Source organism: Strongylocentrotus purpuratus, unplaced genomic scaffold (genome assembly GCF_000002235.5).
Source record: "Strongylocentrotus purpuratus isolate Spur 01 unplaced genomic scaffold, Spur_5.0 spur5_scaffold_10, whole genome shotgun sequence".
Classification (NCBI taxonomy): domain Eukaryota; kingdom Metazoa; phylum Echinodermata; class Echinoidea; order Camarodonta; family Strongylocentrotidae; genus Strongylocentrotus; species Strongylocentrotus purpuratus.
This window is the reverse complement of record NW_022145595.1, coordinates 19540472-19556716: the sequence shown is the minus strand read 5'-3', so window position 1 is coordinate 19556716 and position 16245 is coordinate 19540472. Positions and strand designations below refer to the sequence as shown.

The following is a 16245-nucleotide window of genomic DNA, read 5'->3' as shown; positions in this document are numbered from 1 at the left end:
ATTTTATATATCTTCATATGTTTTTACTCTTTCTTCCATATCTCTCTCCTCGAACTTGTCACTCCCCCCCCCCCCCTTTCTCTCTCTCTCTCTCTGTCTCTCTCTCTCTCTGTCTCTTCGTCTTCTTCTTCTCTCGCCCCTTTATTTCTCCAATTTCTGTCCGATCCCCCTCTCCCTCTCTATATCTTTTTACACTTCCGTCCCCCTCCCCCCCCCCCCTCTCTCTCTCTCTCTCTCTGACTCCCTAATATTCTTCCCTCTCATTTAACTACTTTTTCTTTACACCTCACTTCCGCCATGAACTATGTCCATCTCTCTCTCTCTCTCTCTCTCTTTCTCCCTTCTTCCATCTCTCCCTCTTGTATCTCATTCCTTCTCTAAAGTTTCATATTACATTTTCTTTTACACTTCCGACTACTTATAGATATACCTGCAACAGTATACGTGTAAACACTCATTAATCTCGATGAAGAATACAAATTGACTATTTTATTTTTCAACAGCGTGCAGTATTGTGATAGGCTAGATTTTTCGGCATTTTGGTCATCGTAGAATAAGATTTGCGATTGCCATCAAATCAAATCACTAGTATCATTAATATTTATTATTATTTATTATTATTTATTATTATTATTATTATTATTATTATTATCATTATTATTATCATTATAACATTATAATTTTCATATTATTGTCATAATTAGTATTATCATTAATAATATTATTATTAATAGTAGTAGTAGTAGTAACAAGTAGTACTAGTAACAATAGTAGGCCTAGTATTTGTACTACTAGTAATAGGCAAATAATTTCCAACATCACCACTCATTCTATATAATTGTATTGATTATAAAACATAAGAAATTCAAAATGGTTTCCTCTGTAAGTATAAAAACAAACAGCGGATATCATAATGCCAAAGTACGTCATTTTGTTTCAGCAGATGGAAATGCTGAATAATTAATCATGATTAACAATCATTATTAACTTACTTAAGTGTTTAATCATTTATCCATTCATGGACCTACATCGCCTTTATATCACAGCTTGCGATTTGACCCATTTCCTGCGTATAGTGAGCTATTTAGGATAGATAGGGAAGGGAGACAGAAACCCGTCACTCTTTAATGAATTCGGACAGACGGTAGACTTGATCGTGGTCATGAGGTAAATTTTTGGACGGGCTGGGCGCGGGAAAGCGAGCCAATCAGGGGTTTCCAGGAAACGAGAAATATGCGGGTATGTTATTAATATATGAGAGGCAGGATTGGTGTGTGGAGGGAGAGATTGGGAGAGAAAGAGCGAGAGAGAGAGAGAGAGAGAGAGAGAGGGGGAGGGAGATGGGGGAAGAGAGAGAGAGAGAGAGAGAGAGAGAGAGAGAGAGAGAGGGATGGAGGAAGAGAAAAATGAGATAGAGAGAGGGGGAGGGGAGGGGAAGAGAACAAGGGCGGGAGCGGATTGAAGAGAGAAAGGGGGTTCGGGAGGAAGAGACAAAAAAACAGTGACAAAAAGAAAAGAGGAAATAAAGAATAAGAGAGATGTCAAGTGACCGACAAAAGAAAGTGGAGTAAAATCGAAAGAGAGAGAGAGAGGGGGGGGGGGGAACGGAGAACAACATTAAAGGAAAGAGATAAGATAGGGGATATAGAATATATAGAAATTAGGACACGACGTTACGTTTGATAAAAATGTAAAATGCCCTCTCTGTATTTCTCTAGTATGTCCTCAATCAGGACTAATGGATTTGATGTTGTTTACCTCATCTACATCTTATCTCATCGCCACTTTCAAAAAAGATGTAAAATGTACTTTAATCAAAGACAATTCATTAAGTGAAGGTAGCCGGATAGTGTCATTAATATGGCAGCTGATGCTAATGTGGCTAAAATGTGATCTAGATTTACGCTATGTTAACATACGTAACAGAGGTTATAACTTGATTATATAAAAGGGGAAATAGACAATGCAATTCCCCTAAATATTGCTCTCTCTCTCTCTCTCTCTCTCTCTCTCTCTCTCTCTCTCTCTCTCTCTCTCCCTTCCTTCCTCTATCCCCCTTCCTCTCTAGCTCTCTCTCCTTTCCTAAAACCCTAAACCATGCACACATATCAAAAAGCAAAAATAATCGTTATGTTTAATAGGATAATGTTAAATCGATTGGAAAACTAAATTCGGTTCATAAGACTTTCTATCTTTTATTATTTTGTTTAGCAGCAAAGAAACATGGAGGTTTGTTCATTCCCCCCCTTTTTTTTTTAAACACTTGTCCTGAAATCCCCCTTTTTTCCTGGATCTGCCTGATCTTGATAACGCAAAAACTTTTAAACGCCCGAGATAGTGCTGACAGCATTGAAAAAATAAGGCACTGGCCAAAATGTTCTTTGTTGTAACACTGGCTATTGTAATTAGTATGTTCCCAGCCTCGATGAGAGACAAAACTGGCCCAATGGACTATTTACTTGTTATTGTGTCATCCGAGGAAAACCCCTTTATTCATGATACATTCGGCCTCCATTCCAGTCCTCTTTTTTTGTCCGGAAGCAACCAGTATCCCGAAAGTAGAAATCGACTAATTTTGTATTTAACATTTACGCGCCCGTCCCTTCCGCGAAAAATATTTTGATATTTAAGTCTGCTAATTATTCGACGTCATTCCTACAATGTTATATTTTGGTAACAAACAAGCATCGTGCCCACGTCATTGATACCAATAGCATTCACAAAATACAGTTCTGTTTAATGATTAAAGCTCCTCCCAAAGACAGTAAACTTAGAATAGGAAGCAAATCATAATTAATCATAATTTAGCATGATATAACGGGGGAGGGGGGGGGGGGGGAGAACAATGATAAGAAGAAAGAGAATGACAACGAAGACGAGATTAAGACAAATGAAGAGGAAATTAAAAAACAGAAGTAAGAAGAAGAAGTAGGAGGAGGAGGAAGAGAAGAAGAAGGAGAAGAAGAAGAGGAAAAAGAAGAAGAAGAAGATGAAGAAGAAGAAGAAGAAGATGATGAAAAGAAGAAGATGAAGCAGCAGAAGAAGTTGAAGAAAGAGAGAGAGAGACAGATCGGGGATGAAAGAACACAAAAGAACACAGAAGCAAGAAATTTGTTGTAAATCGGATTCGTCACGGGATTGGTCACTAGTTATGCTACAGTCACGCGTGATTGGTCAGTAACAACGCAGTAGGCGTGGCTTCGACCGTGTTATGATTCCAAGAGCGAAACCACAAACCAGTGGCTAACCTTTTTTCCAGACGACACTCTTACGTATAATGAGAATATATCCGGGAAAGTATATAATTACAAAAGAGCTTTTTCTTGGAGGGGTAAGGAAAATGAAATAGCAAACAAGTTCGAGTTGGTAAAAAGCTAAAGTAAACGAAAGCTTTTATCGAACTAATCGCCATGACCATGGATGAATTCTATATGCGATATAGAAAAAGAACACATATTATGAGAAAGGGAAGGGGGGGGGGTACGAGGAAGGTAATTATAGCGGTTCAAAATATGGAAACACATGCTCATTATTATACTCAATGAAGGATACGGGTGAAATTAGATGGGGGAAGGGGAAGTTTGTCACAAAGCACATCTTTGTTAATATACGATGATGATTTGGATATGAAATCGGAATGCCTCATAATATATACCTGAAACTACCCAACTACCTAGTTATTTCTACTTTCAACATTCTCGTTTGTTTTTCTGTGTTGTTTACTCTTCTCTTCTCTGTTCCTGTTTTACAACTTCTAATATCCATTTCCATTCTTCTCATCCAACTTTAACTATTCTACACTATGATATTTTTAATCTTCTTGCCCACTCTCGTTTCATGCGTATTTTGATACCCCACGCCAAATATTATATTTTGGTAGAAAGGGAGACGCTTTCTATTTATATACATCTCTTCTTCAATTTCATTCACCAATAATATTCATCTCTATTCGTTAGATCCAAAAAGTCTCCTTTGTGTGTGTTGTCAATCATTCTGACGTTAATTTATATGTCGCCGTCTGTTGACTTCAGAATTTAGCTCCTTCAAACCAAAACAACAATGACATGCTCTATCCCCACAGCAGACGCGTATTTTGCGGTCAGATTGTAAAAAAGGCACCGAATACAGAATAATTGAAAGAATGTTCGTATTTAGAATAAGAAAGCCATATTAGTGCGAAAGAAAATACCTTATTGCCTAACCAGCTTTTCGTTGTACATTCACAATGAATCGACATGTATTATAACTCCTTTTTGATGGATTATGGTTAAGGAACAGAATCGCTTCTTTTCTTGAGGAATTAAAAAACGCTTTATACCCCTCGGTATTAAGAGTGTTCGGTTGATTCTCACATTCATAAAAACACGCTAATCTGTGTGTTTGTCAGCCGAAGAATGAAAAACAAATGTCACATTTTTTAAAGCGATAAGTGAGGGCAACAGAGCTCTCGTTGTCCCCTTAATTGATTCCGTTAGACCCCTTTCCAATAATCTCTTTTCTATTGTTGGGATAACAATGATCATTTGAGCTGGATGGCGACGGCTCTGAGCCCTGGGGATTTTCATATAATATCAGATTGTTAAGAATATAACAGAAGAAAAGGAAGAATAGGTATATTGAGAGCGTCTAAAGTGCCAAGGCATTCACGCATTGAACCTAACAACAAGATTGTAATAATCATATGCTAAATGTATTTTTTGACATTTGATGTCTCATCAAAAGTGTCCCTTATTCACATTATCATACTTTCCTACATTCATACCCCATCATAAGTTATGGCACTTGTAACTATAATGGCGAAGTACCGGGGGCATGGGGTGGACCTCGTGCTCCACAACCAGATGGCGGAGGGAAAAAAGAGAGCGAGAGAAAGAGAGTGAGAGACAAAAAAGAGAAAAGCAAGAAAAGTAGATGAAGAAGAAGGGGTAGGCAACGTGAAAAGATGATAGTGATCCTTGATCCTTCCACTCAGTCAATAATATTGATGGCCTTGTTCTCTAGTATTTTATTTTCACCAAATCACATCGATGCTCACCCCCCCCCCCTTCAATCTTCCATAACCCAAGACGACAATGACTGGGCGCTGGTCGTATAGGTCGCTAGATATAGTCCGACCGACAACAGATTGATGAAGGGTGTAGTTTGTAAGGATGAAATTGCATATATAATCCTAATTTTGTGTTCATCTGAATTCTGTGTCCATTCAAGAGCTCACGAGATAATTGCCAATTTTCTCAGCACCGCCACTCTTCTCCATCCTCTTTTAAATGCATCATTGTTTTCTGCATATTGCATCCTATTGAAAGTTTGTAAAATTTGGTTGTTTGGAGATGGGGTCTCCATCTGTCTCTGTTTCCCAGTTTTTTTTCTCTCTCTCTCTTCATTCTCTCTCTCTCTCTCTCTCTCTCTCTCTTCTCTACCCGTACTCTTTCCTTGCCGCGTTTAACTTTTTGCATCCTTTGATCAGTTCATTGTCCTATTATTTCTCTCGTTCCAACAATAACTGACCGATTTCATATCCTTCATATCAGATCTATATAATCGATGGAAAAAAAAAGAAAAAAGATGTGATAATTAGTATTAACCATAATACATGTAATGACCAGACAGCCAATAACATTTCAAAACCAATTGGACGTAATAAAGGCACCTCATAACAGTATTTTATTTGGCGCTCTTTTTCAAGTTATTATGCCAGGTGAATTTATTTTTAATGTCACTAAAGTAATTATCTGTTTACTAATAATTATGATTGACGAATGAAATCATCAAGTTCATGTCCTTGTTTTCAACTCGACCACTGATAAACGATCGTGAAACTATCTAGGTAATAATTTGGTATTTAGCAATCACATTTTAACAATATAATTGAAAGTCTTCAGCATAATGCATTACTGACACTGTATTTGCAAATCCTCAATTTTTTTTGTATCAGTTGGATATAATCAGCTTCTGTGGTTAGTTTAGTTTAGATAAACCTAAGTTTATTTTTGTATTCATTTTCAACTTTAATTACACAATTTATGTAACTGTAAACCACACCTCCCCGTCCCCCCCCCCAAAAAACAAAACAAAACATACAACAACAACATACACTCTGTTAGATTAAAACCTATTCAATGAATGCCGTGTATTCTGACGAATTTCCACGATGCTTTAATAGAAAAAGCCTTCTCTACCTCCAGCAGGCTTTTCCTCTTCCTTGACGCCAAACCTACAGAAGTACGTAATGAAGAGAACAGCGAAAACAGCCAGAAACAGTCCCATGACAACCTGGTAGCGAACAACCTCACGCTGATGGCGCTCTTCAAGTATCTCGTTTTCTTTGCGATAAAGTGCCGGTGCGTTATCGATGGTCTCCATCAGACATCGGTGCTTCTCCTCCTTCTGCATGGCGAGGGCGATGCCGATGTCCTCGAATCTATCCAGCTTCTCTTCCATGCCGACCTTCTCTTTCTCGAGGTTCAGAACCTGCTGTAGGCGGTAATCCATCTTGGTTTGGCTGAGGTTCTCGAGTTTTTCTCGTTTTCGCTGAGACACGCGGACCTTTCCTTGGTTGAGTCGGGTGGTGCGGATAAAACGTCGCTTCTTATCCTCTAGTTTGAGAATCTGCCCCAGGACCAGTCGTCGCTTTTCTTTCTTAGTCGTGATCTCATCCTGCAACGCCGCAAGACGGTCGCCGTCTTGGCCGAGCTTACCGTCGGAAATCTTCGTCATATCATCGTGTCGGCCCATGTCAGGATGACATCGACTTTCGTCATCCCCGTATGCGAATACGACTTTGTCACCGTCTCTCCTTTCCCAATCATTGATAACATCTTTATATTTTTCCGGAAGTTTCGCTTCACTAACTGGAACGGGCTTGACAACAGCCGTACTGGTCGTCGTCGATTTCGTCGTCGATTTCGTCGTCGATTTCGTCGTTGATATCATATTCGGGGGAGGTCGGTTGGCGAGGATGAATCCCATGTGGTCCTTGTCGTGCATGGTATACAAAGATTGGCAAAAGAGTTCGGAAGGTATTTGGGTCTTCTTACCGTCAGACGCAGAAGGAGTGTAATGCTCGCCCGGTATACGCAGATCTCTTATCCTAGACTTGGTGTCACTGTTTTGATAAGGAGGTCTGCGTCGTAAAAGAGAGAGAAAGAGAGAGAGAGAGAGAGAGAGAGAGTGAGATATAATATATATATTGATATATATATTAGAGAGAGAGAGAGAGAGAGAGAGAGAGTGAGATATAATATATATATTGATATATATATTAGAGAGAGAGAGAGAGAGAGAGAGATAATATATATATTCATTATATATATATATAGAGAGAGAGAGAGAGAGAGAGAGAGACAGAGAGAAGGGATATGTATTACATATTTTATATACATGTAAATATATATACAGAGAGAGAGAGAGAGAGAGAAAGAGGGAGAGAGTGAGAGAGGAAGAGAGAGAGAGAGAGAGAGAGAGGGGGGAGAGAGGGAGTGAGGAAGAGAGAGAGAGAGAGAGAGAGAGAGAGACAAAATCCCGATTACTAAGACTTTCGAAAAATCAATCTAAGGCAATATTATTAGCCTCTCTTCCATCACCTGCTGTTATGTGCGTACATCACAATGACGTATTCCATAAATCGGAACCTGATTTCTATGACGTATACATAAATGGTATTGAAATTTCCCATGAATAGATTTCTGGAAACTAGTTGCAATCGTGAAAATTACTGAGTTAAGGTGCAAAAGGGGAAATTAAAAAATGTAATCTTGCAAACTTCCATTGACTTCAAAGTACAAATTATTGTCTATTTTTATAATTGTACATTTTGTTGTTGTTGAGACAGAGAGTGAATTAAATACATTTTCCATCAACGAACCCATTTAAGATAATGAAATACTGTGAAATATGGTAAACGTAAAGTGTAATACCTTATCTCGACTCCATGCATGCATCGCCGTTGTCCTCTTGGTCTTTTCATTTCCATCAGAATTATAGCAGCGGTAAACATCTTGTGAAATTTATCTTAAATCAATTTAAATCTTTACAAACTAAACAAACGTTTGACAAACACAAGAACACCGCGTTTTCTGATAACCATAGACCTATCATTTGCGTTTGATATAAGCTTATAAGCTTGTTGTAAATAAATTATGAACGTAAACTCATGTTGGAAGCGCGTTGCTATATTTAGTGCGTATACTAATGATGACGTCACAAAACGCGAACATGCTCCTTTATGACATCACAATACATGTAATTGGGTACGCGGAGGGAAGAAGTATTTAGTGCGCATAGTAATGATGACGTCACAACACGCGAACATGTTCCTTTATGACATCACAATACATGTAATCGGGTACGCGGAGGGAAGAAGTATAGTTATACATTTCAATTCAGGCTGAAGCACGTTCGGAATAGTTTACAGGCAGCAAACCCGTGTCGGGTTGGAGTTGATTGAGGTATGTGGTTGGATAAAGTCAATTTCAGGCTGTTTGTTTCAGGACTGTTTTTATAGAAGCAGAAAATAGAAACGGGTCAGTGAAAGTTTGAGCAAAAACCGATTGAAAATCAGAAAGTTATGAATGTTGGAAGGTGCTAACAATCAAACTCATATTGGTATCCCCGAGCCCCCATCCCGTTTTCCCCAAGTACTACAAAACTTCAAAAATTCATAATTTTCCTTAAGAAAATTTTCGATCATACATTCACCCTAAATACAATAATTGCAAATATTTTTGTATTAAACCCCTGTATGATACAAATGTATACCGTCATCAATAACCAAGAAAAATGAAGTTTATTAACAAAAAATTAGGGAGCTAATTGGAGAGGAGCTCTCAAGATACGCCAGTGTTGCCGATTTGTTTTTCAATGATGAAAACTTGAAAACGTTCCTATTTTTAATCGATATTGCTCATACTTTCACTATGTTCGTCTTTCTTTCTGCTTTTATTAAAACCAACTAAATATTAGGGTAGACTTCCTCTTATTAGGGGATGAGGTACGTATATGGTGGGTGAAAAAAGTTTGCTTATTCAGATGCACATCATTGGCTTGCTTTATAGTATACCAGCCCTAAAAAGGGGGACTGGAGTACACATGCTTCAGCTGTTCTATACTGGTGGCATAGCTACATGAAATAAAAAATAAAAGGGAATGGGGAAAAAATCTGGGAAGAAAATTGATGATGGTATGACCCCTACCCTCAACCAGTGGCCTTGTGAATTTTTAAATGTCATCCACCTAAAAGGACTAGTACCCCCCCCCCCCCTTCCCCTTCTCATGGCACTCCTGAATGGATGGACCAAGGTTACCACACTCTCACACAACAGGCACACTCCATCACTGTAAACTAGCAGTCTACGACACCATGAATGTACAATGTATTATTTAGTAAATGTATATCCATGGTTACACTGGCAACTTCAAAAACTTTTTGTTTGGGTGTATCACAGGCTCATTCTCCCTGGCCGACAGATAATGTACAGTAATCTCACACACCACAGATACTGGTAATCTCACGCAGCCTTTCTCATATTCACCTTGATCTACTCACTGAAGTAAACTGGGCATTTTGTGAAGGTTCACAAGTCTAAGCTTTTGGACATAATCCCATTGAGATGCGTCTTATGAAATTAAAGTTGCTCATACGTGGGTATATAGAGGGCAGCACACTGGGCCAACTGGTATTACACTCCCTTTATGCATACATTCGTACGGGAGCGTATTACCCATTGGCTCAGTGTTTGCCAAGTTGCCTACTTCACGAGCGACGATATACCAACGATGAACATCTTTAACATTTGTTTATTGGGAATTTTGGGATACACCAAACTCAGTTTTTTGAGACACTGCCCTCTTGAATATGGACCAAAGATGGTCACTGCACACATGCACTATACAGTGGAACCTCATTATAAAGAGCTCCGATATAACAAGGTGATTTTGCTGGCCCCAGCTCTTTACATTCTTGTTTATTTACCCCAATATAACAAGAAATTGTCATGGTCTCTTTATAAAAGAGGTTCCACTGTACTCAAAACACGCCTCTCTCCCCAAATACACCATGAACATACATTTTCTATCACCTGAAAGCGTAATGTACCCCATGTTTCTTTAGCAAAATGTACCCACTACAGGTTACATGATCTCCCATGTACTCTAATTTCAAGACTGGGGTTTTAGTTTAGCATGGCTGTACAGCCCATAAATCCTTCTCGATGGAGCCCAAGTCATGTTCATCACCAAATTCAGACAGATAATTTATGTACATGTATGAGGTGCATCAAATGGCTATTTTAAATTTTTTTTAAAGCCCTGTCTTGAGAAGTCTTAACACAACAAATGTTACGTTAATGTTGTTTCTTGTTACTAAACAGAAGATAGCACCTTTATTCTGTAAAACACTGATAAGTTTCCAAATAATAAGCTGCTTCTTTAAAGACATTATTTCAACATTCTTCCAACCACAAGGTATGAAACTGCGAAAATTTATACGGCAAAAATAGTCTGACTTTCGAACAATGTGCTTCCTCTCTAACTGTGCCAAGAAACAGATGTTGGATGTTTTTCTGTGATTAGATACACAGTATGGTTGGAAAATTGCATAAAATGTCGATTCAGATGCAGCGCAAGTTTTTTTCACACAGAAACAAAAAATAAATACAAGTCTTGAGAAGGTGAATTCTTTTTTTGTGTGTCCTCAGGGTGTTTATTCTGAGATGCGTTTGCTAGACATATTTTACAATTGGCGACGGCGTGTGGCTGGTGTTGTGAGCCTAGAGACGGCGACCTCGGCGACCTCCCTTCCTGCGAGTACTGTCTGATGGGATTGGCGTTACATCCTCTGTGATGCATAAACATTGAAGAAGAGGGTTGGACAGGGAGGGGTAAGAGGTGGAAGAGGAGACGAAAAAGGGATTGGGAACGGGTGAGAAAAAAATAATTAATTACCAAACAAGACTAATGATTACTTTAATAATAATAATAATATTCCGTTCTTGTATAGCCCATATCACATAAAAAACATCCGTAAGCGCTTCCAAAGGGCTTTGGACATTATTAGCTTTAGCTCCGGCAGCTGTTATTAGCGCACAGTGCATTTCGGGGAATAAGCCTTCCAGGTATCCATTTACCTCACCTGGGTCGAGTGTGGCAAATGTAGATTAATATCTTGCCAAAGGACATTAGTGCCGCAGCGGGGACTCGAACTGCGAGCCTTGTGATCCACAATCCAGTAACATATCCACTTGACCACGATACCTTTATGTAAACAACCTAACCCCATTTATCAATAAGCTTATTTGGTTGTCACTGGGAATTGTCAACCTGAACCCATCCTCTCCATGTTCTGTATTACAGGTGTCACATGGTCCGTGGTTCGAGTCCCGCCACGGCACTAATGTCCTTTGTCAAGACATTAATCTACATTTGCCACATTCGACCCAGGTGATGTAAAAGGGTACAAATGGTGAAAAGTGTAAAAATGGCAGCCATGCCGTAGCAGGAGTAAAAAATGCGGAGCGCCAGGAGTGTCAAGTCTGACAGATATGAGCGCTATACAAGAAGTTCAAGAACCCATTATCATTATTACTTTTATAGAATGTAAGGATCAATGCAAACAGTTCCTGATAAATGAAAAGCTTCAAGTACACATTTGTATACAATTTCAGGAAATGCGAAGTGATATGATTGTTCACCTTAATGGTTTTCTTCCAAGTTAAGCCTCGGTCACAAATGCCATTACGAACTGCTACGAACGCCGTACGAACGATTTTCAGACAATGGAAATTCGGGAAGACAATTGAAAGACAGGGAGATTCTTATGAAATTATTGTTCGTACAAACCTTTTGTGACCGTAGCATAACTTTGAAGTCTTCAGTGATAATCACAAGTACATACACAGTTAACTCTGCCCAATTTGAGGTCGCACAAGTCAAATTTGTCATAGATCAAACCATTTTTTTTAAAGGTACCAACAGATTGATTAGTGCAAAAATTGACAAAGTACAGTCAAACCTGTCTATAACGACCGCCTAAGGGAAACACAAAAAGTGGTCTTTGAAGACTGGTGGTCACTAAAGCAGGTTTGACTGTAGCAATTTTGAAGCATGGATTGTTAAACCAAGAGATGATCTTACCAATACGTCCAATCTTCATGCCAGAGCGAGCCAGGGCACGTAGGGCAGACTGAGCACCAGGTCCAGGGGTCTTGGTCCTGCAAGCAAATGGTACAAGATCAACGTTAAAAGGTCTTCTTAATAACTGCTGAAGGTTGCAAATCTACCAAACAATACCTTAGAAGTAGGCATTAAAGTTAAAAACTAATTGCCTCTCGTTAACATTACGATGAAGAACTCATATTGGGACGTTGTACAGCAGTTGACGAACATGGACAAACGAAGGACTCTTCCGGGTCAAATTGATCTTTTCTTGACAACCAAAATTAAGACAAATTTGATTTAAAGATATTAAGTGACGTGCTCTCCACAACTACAGAGGAGAGATTGTTCCATTCATTGATACATCTCTGAGAAAAGGAGCCATGTCTAAGCTTTGAGTAGACTTGCTTCTTGGCAATGTAAACAAATGTTCTGTAGTGAAAAGATACATGCTTTCTGCCTTTCTGGTGGTTACTATCATGACAAATCTTTGACTTAGCATGTTTTTATGAATGTGGAGAATAAATTCAATTCAATTCAATTCAACTTTAATTTAAGTACAGTGAATCAAAAAATAAGATTTGCTGAATTATGACCAAATACTTCATAACCTTCATGATGATTACAAGAGAAACATCGTTTCTAGCCTTTCTCTTCATTGCCTGTGATTTACAATAACCCATGCTGCCAGATTGTGACACAGCCATGGGATACAGGTATCTCTGATAAAATGAATACTTTGATAACCTTCATGACGACTACAAGAGAAACATTGTTTCTAGCCTCCCTCTTCATTGCCTGTGATTTACAGTGAACAATGCTTGCAAATGTGTCACAGCCATGGCACAGATTCCCTACCCCCCCCCCCCCCCCCCCCCTCCCTCCCTGTGTGATGAATGTGTGTGGTGATTTATCAGTTTCGTACAATGTAAGTGTAACCTTAGAATATTTTCTTACTTTTCATTTATGTAAAGGTTGATTATGATAATGTAATGTACGGAGAGAACTTTTCAACCCACAAGCTTTCTGCTTTTTCGTAGTTCCCCCTTTTCCCCCTTATCTCTTATGTTACTGTACATAAATTGTGTTTGTAATTGTATTCGATGTAAATTTTGTAACGATTTGGAAAGATAAAACTATTGAATCGAAGTATTTCTGATCAGATGAGTCCTTCACTCCTTACTTGTTTCCTCCGGTGGCCCTGAGCTTGATGTGAAGAGCTGTGATGCCGAGATCCTTGCACTTGATGGCAACGTCCTGGGCAGCCAACATGGCGGCGTACGGGGAGGCCTCGTCACGGTCAGCCTTCACCTTCATACCACCGGTCACCCTGGCGATGGTTTCCCTGAAATGACCAGACAATCAAATTTTGAGCATCAATTCATAAACTACTGTTATTAGCCTCTATGTATAGATTTAGAACAATATTTTGGGCACTCATATGTCCTGGGCACCTGTTAAGTGTTGAGCCCTGCCCATTGGTTTCTTCTTCTTCTTCTTCTTCTTCTTCTTTTTCTTTTTTTCCCTCCCCAATGTATAGGATGGATACTGATTGTATCCAAGGCTCAACAAAAATGGGAACCCAGTTTACAAAACGACTACTTTTTAAGCCACCATGCCATTTATATGCACATCATTTTGCTGCCCAGGGCATTTCTTTTCTTTTTTTCTATGGTGGTATAAATGTGTCATTCGCTTACCTGCCAGACAGATCAGTCACATGGACAAAGGTGTCGTTGAATGAAGCGAAGATGTGGGCAACACCAAAGACATTTTCTCCTTCTGGAACCTGGGGGCCAAGGTTGACCTGCACTTCTGGCTTTTGCACCTTCCCTTTACGTGGCGCCATATTCTGCAATCACGAACATGTACAAGGAAAGACGGAATTAAAATGATGCTCACAGTAAACTAATGCTATGATTGCGTGCCAGTTCAGAACTGTATCCATAATTTGGACCGGTGACTCTGGCGTGGAGATACCCTACGAGGCCTTTAACACACCAAAACTCATTACCTTTCTTACTTGTTTCATGTCAATTTTCTTATCTTTATTTGGATCATTTTCCCTAACAAACAAAGACATTATAATATACACTCCCAGGTTTCACTGCAAACTTTCATTTCATTTTATTTATTTTTCCATTAAAATTTAAAGTAAAATACATAACAAATTAACAGCAAAATCGGAAGGACCCCAAGAACAGCAAAGCTTGTGAGAATGGGGCCCTGTACAAAAATAAACATACGGTACAAGCAAATAATTATAACAAATATTGTAAAACTTATCAAAACAAACATACACCCACCCTCATTCTTTCACATGCACAGACGGTGGGGGTGCGCACGCGTGCATGAAGTTAGCGACCGTAATCTCAGATCCACATAAAAATTCATGTATGTAATTCACATTATGGCGATGACGATCATTACAGTCGCTAACTTCACGCACGCATTCCCCCCGCACCCTACCGTTAGAACTTAGTACAGTATGCACTTGTAATGTGCAGCGGTTTGCAGTGAAACTTGCGAGAAAGTTTATGATGTCTTCAATTTTTAGAAAAAATACTCTGAAAAAGATAAGAAAATTGGCACGAAACAGGTAAGAAAGATAACTTGTAAATCATAACCATTACAGCATTAGGATTTCTTCACACCGGAGTCAAGGGTCCAAAGTGGGCACACTTCTGAACTAACGGCTGAAGACAGTGAGGGCACTGTTCTGAGAATGAGGATTGTCGGCATAAACAAAGATATCCTCTTAAACGAGGACAAATCGCGTCCTACAAAATAAGGATTCATGTGGATGTTTTTTTCTTCAGTGCTCAGCGTGTGTAGGGTTCCCGATCTGTGCGCGGGCAATGCGAAAACAGTTTCCTCGTGATAAATTACCCCAGATCACCATCTACTTTATGGGTTGTCCGTCTCCCTGAGGATCTATCGCCAACGCGCGGGTTGGAAATAAGAATCGTCCTCATAAAATGATCCTTATTTTTGAAGGCACGTCTGTGACCACATCTATAATGACAATGATCGTTTACGCAGACATTCCTTATTCTTGGACCAGCGCCCCTATTGAAAAATGAAGGGAAAGAAGCTGATAATTGAATGGTATGATCTCAAAGAAGCTGAAAAGTGAAAGCCTTAAGCCTGAAGTGAAACTGAAAGGCTAAATTAAATGATTGAAGGTGCAGGCGAAAGATTGACAGTTCATGATCACCAGCTTCATCGTTAAATGATCGGATTGCCAATATGGCAATGCAAGCCAATTCAATTGCACCAATTCATCTCACATTTAACATTTTTAATTTTTAACACATCTAGACTCTAGTCTAGACTTTCTACAAAACATATTTAAAAACTCTCCATCATGTCTACATCATGTCCATATTCCACGAACACAAACTGGCAGAACCGCAAACCCTTGGCCGCTAGGGCTAGCTCTACTTCAAGGACGCCTATTGCTCCAGAGTCTCGCGGGCAGTAGCCCGAGCAAAGCGCTCGAGCTTCAGCATGTCTCGCACTAAAGTAAAGATTCAAGACCAAGTCTCGACTCGAGACAAGGGGGCAACAGCCAACACGGCTGGACTCGGCCTCGGGAACGATTATATTTTCTTTCAGTTAGAAAAAAGTAAGGTAATTACGCAGACGTGGCAATGGAATTTACAATTGAATATGCTATTCTTAAAAGAGAATCTAGTACCTAAAATAGGAATGATTGCTTTATTTTAACAGGGGAAGACTGACATTACGTCGTGTTCTACGTATAGTTCAACGCTGTGGCCATGTACAAAACATACGCAGATCATGAAATGCAAGACAACATAGGGCCATAGTATCTATTCGGAATCTATTTTATACACAAATACAACGCTAATAACTACCAAAATTCATACAACAAACTGAAATCATGTATAAGATTAATCCTATTGGTCTAATATCTTAATTCAAGTACGGAAACATTCGATTTAGAGGGATTTTCAATAAGGAAAATGTTCATTACTCTAATGACTTCGGCAATCTGGATCAAAAAGAGTGAGTGAAGAATTCCAACAATAATATTGTATTTTAAACATTAAACATCATTAAATCAAAGTA

General features: G+C 39.1%; 2 protein-coding genes across 3 annotated transcripts; both read right to left on the bottom strand.

Moving 5' to 3' along the window:
* Positions 1 to 6047: 6047 nt before the first annotated feature.
* LOC105437654 lies at positions 6048 to 9251 on the bottom strand. The gene is made up of 2 exons (XM_011664501.2): positions 7917 to 9251; positions 6048 to 7123 (listed from the first exon to the last, which is right to left on the bottom strand). The coding sequence occupies exons 1-2, from the start codon at positions 7994 to 7996 to the stop codon at positions 6157 to 6159; spliced, it is 1047 nt and encodes a 348-aa protein (XP_011662803.1). The 5' UTR covers positions 7997 to 9251; the 3' UTR covers positions 6048 to 6156.
* Positions 9252 to 10672: 1421 nt separating this feature from the next.
* rps14 (ribosomal protein S14) lies at positions 10673 to 16186 on the bottom strand. Of its 2 annotated transcripts, XM_011664497.2 has the most exons (5): positions 16151 to 16186; positions 13851 to 14002; positions 13334 to 13495; positions 12130 to 12206; positions 10673 to 10834 (listed from the first exon to the last, which is right to left on the bottom strand). In XM_011664497.2, exons 2-5 carry the CDS (start codon positions 13997 to 13999, stop codon positions 10767 to 10769), a joined length of 456 nt encoding a protein of 151 aa, XP_011662799.1. In that variant the 5' UTR covers positions 14000 to 14002; positions 16151 to 16186; the 3' UTR covers positions 10673 to 10766. The 2 variants fall into 2 exon arrangements, with proteins under 2 accessions (XP_011662799.1, NP_001229580.1); NM_001242651.1 differs by lacking the exon at positions 16151 to 16186 and having other exon boundaries at positions 10767 to 10834; positions 13851 to 13999.
* Between the last annotated feature and the right edge of the window lie 59 nt (positions 16187 to 16245).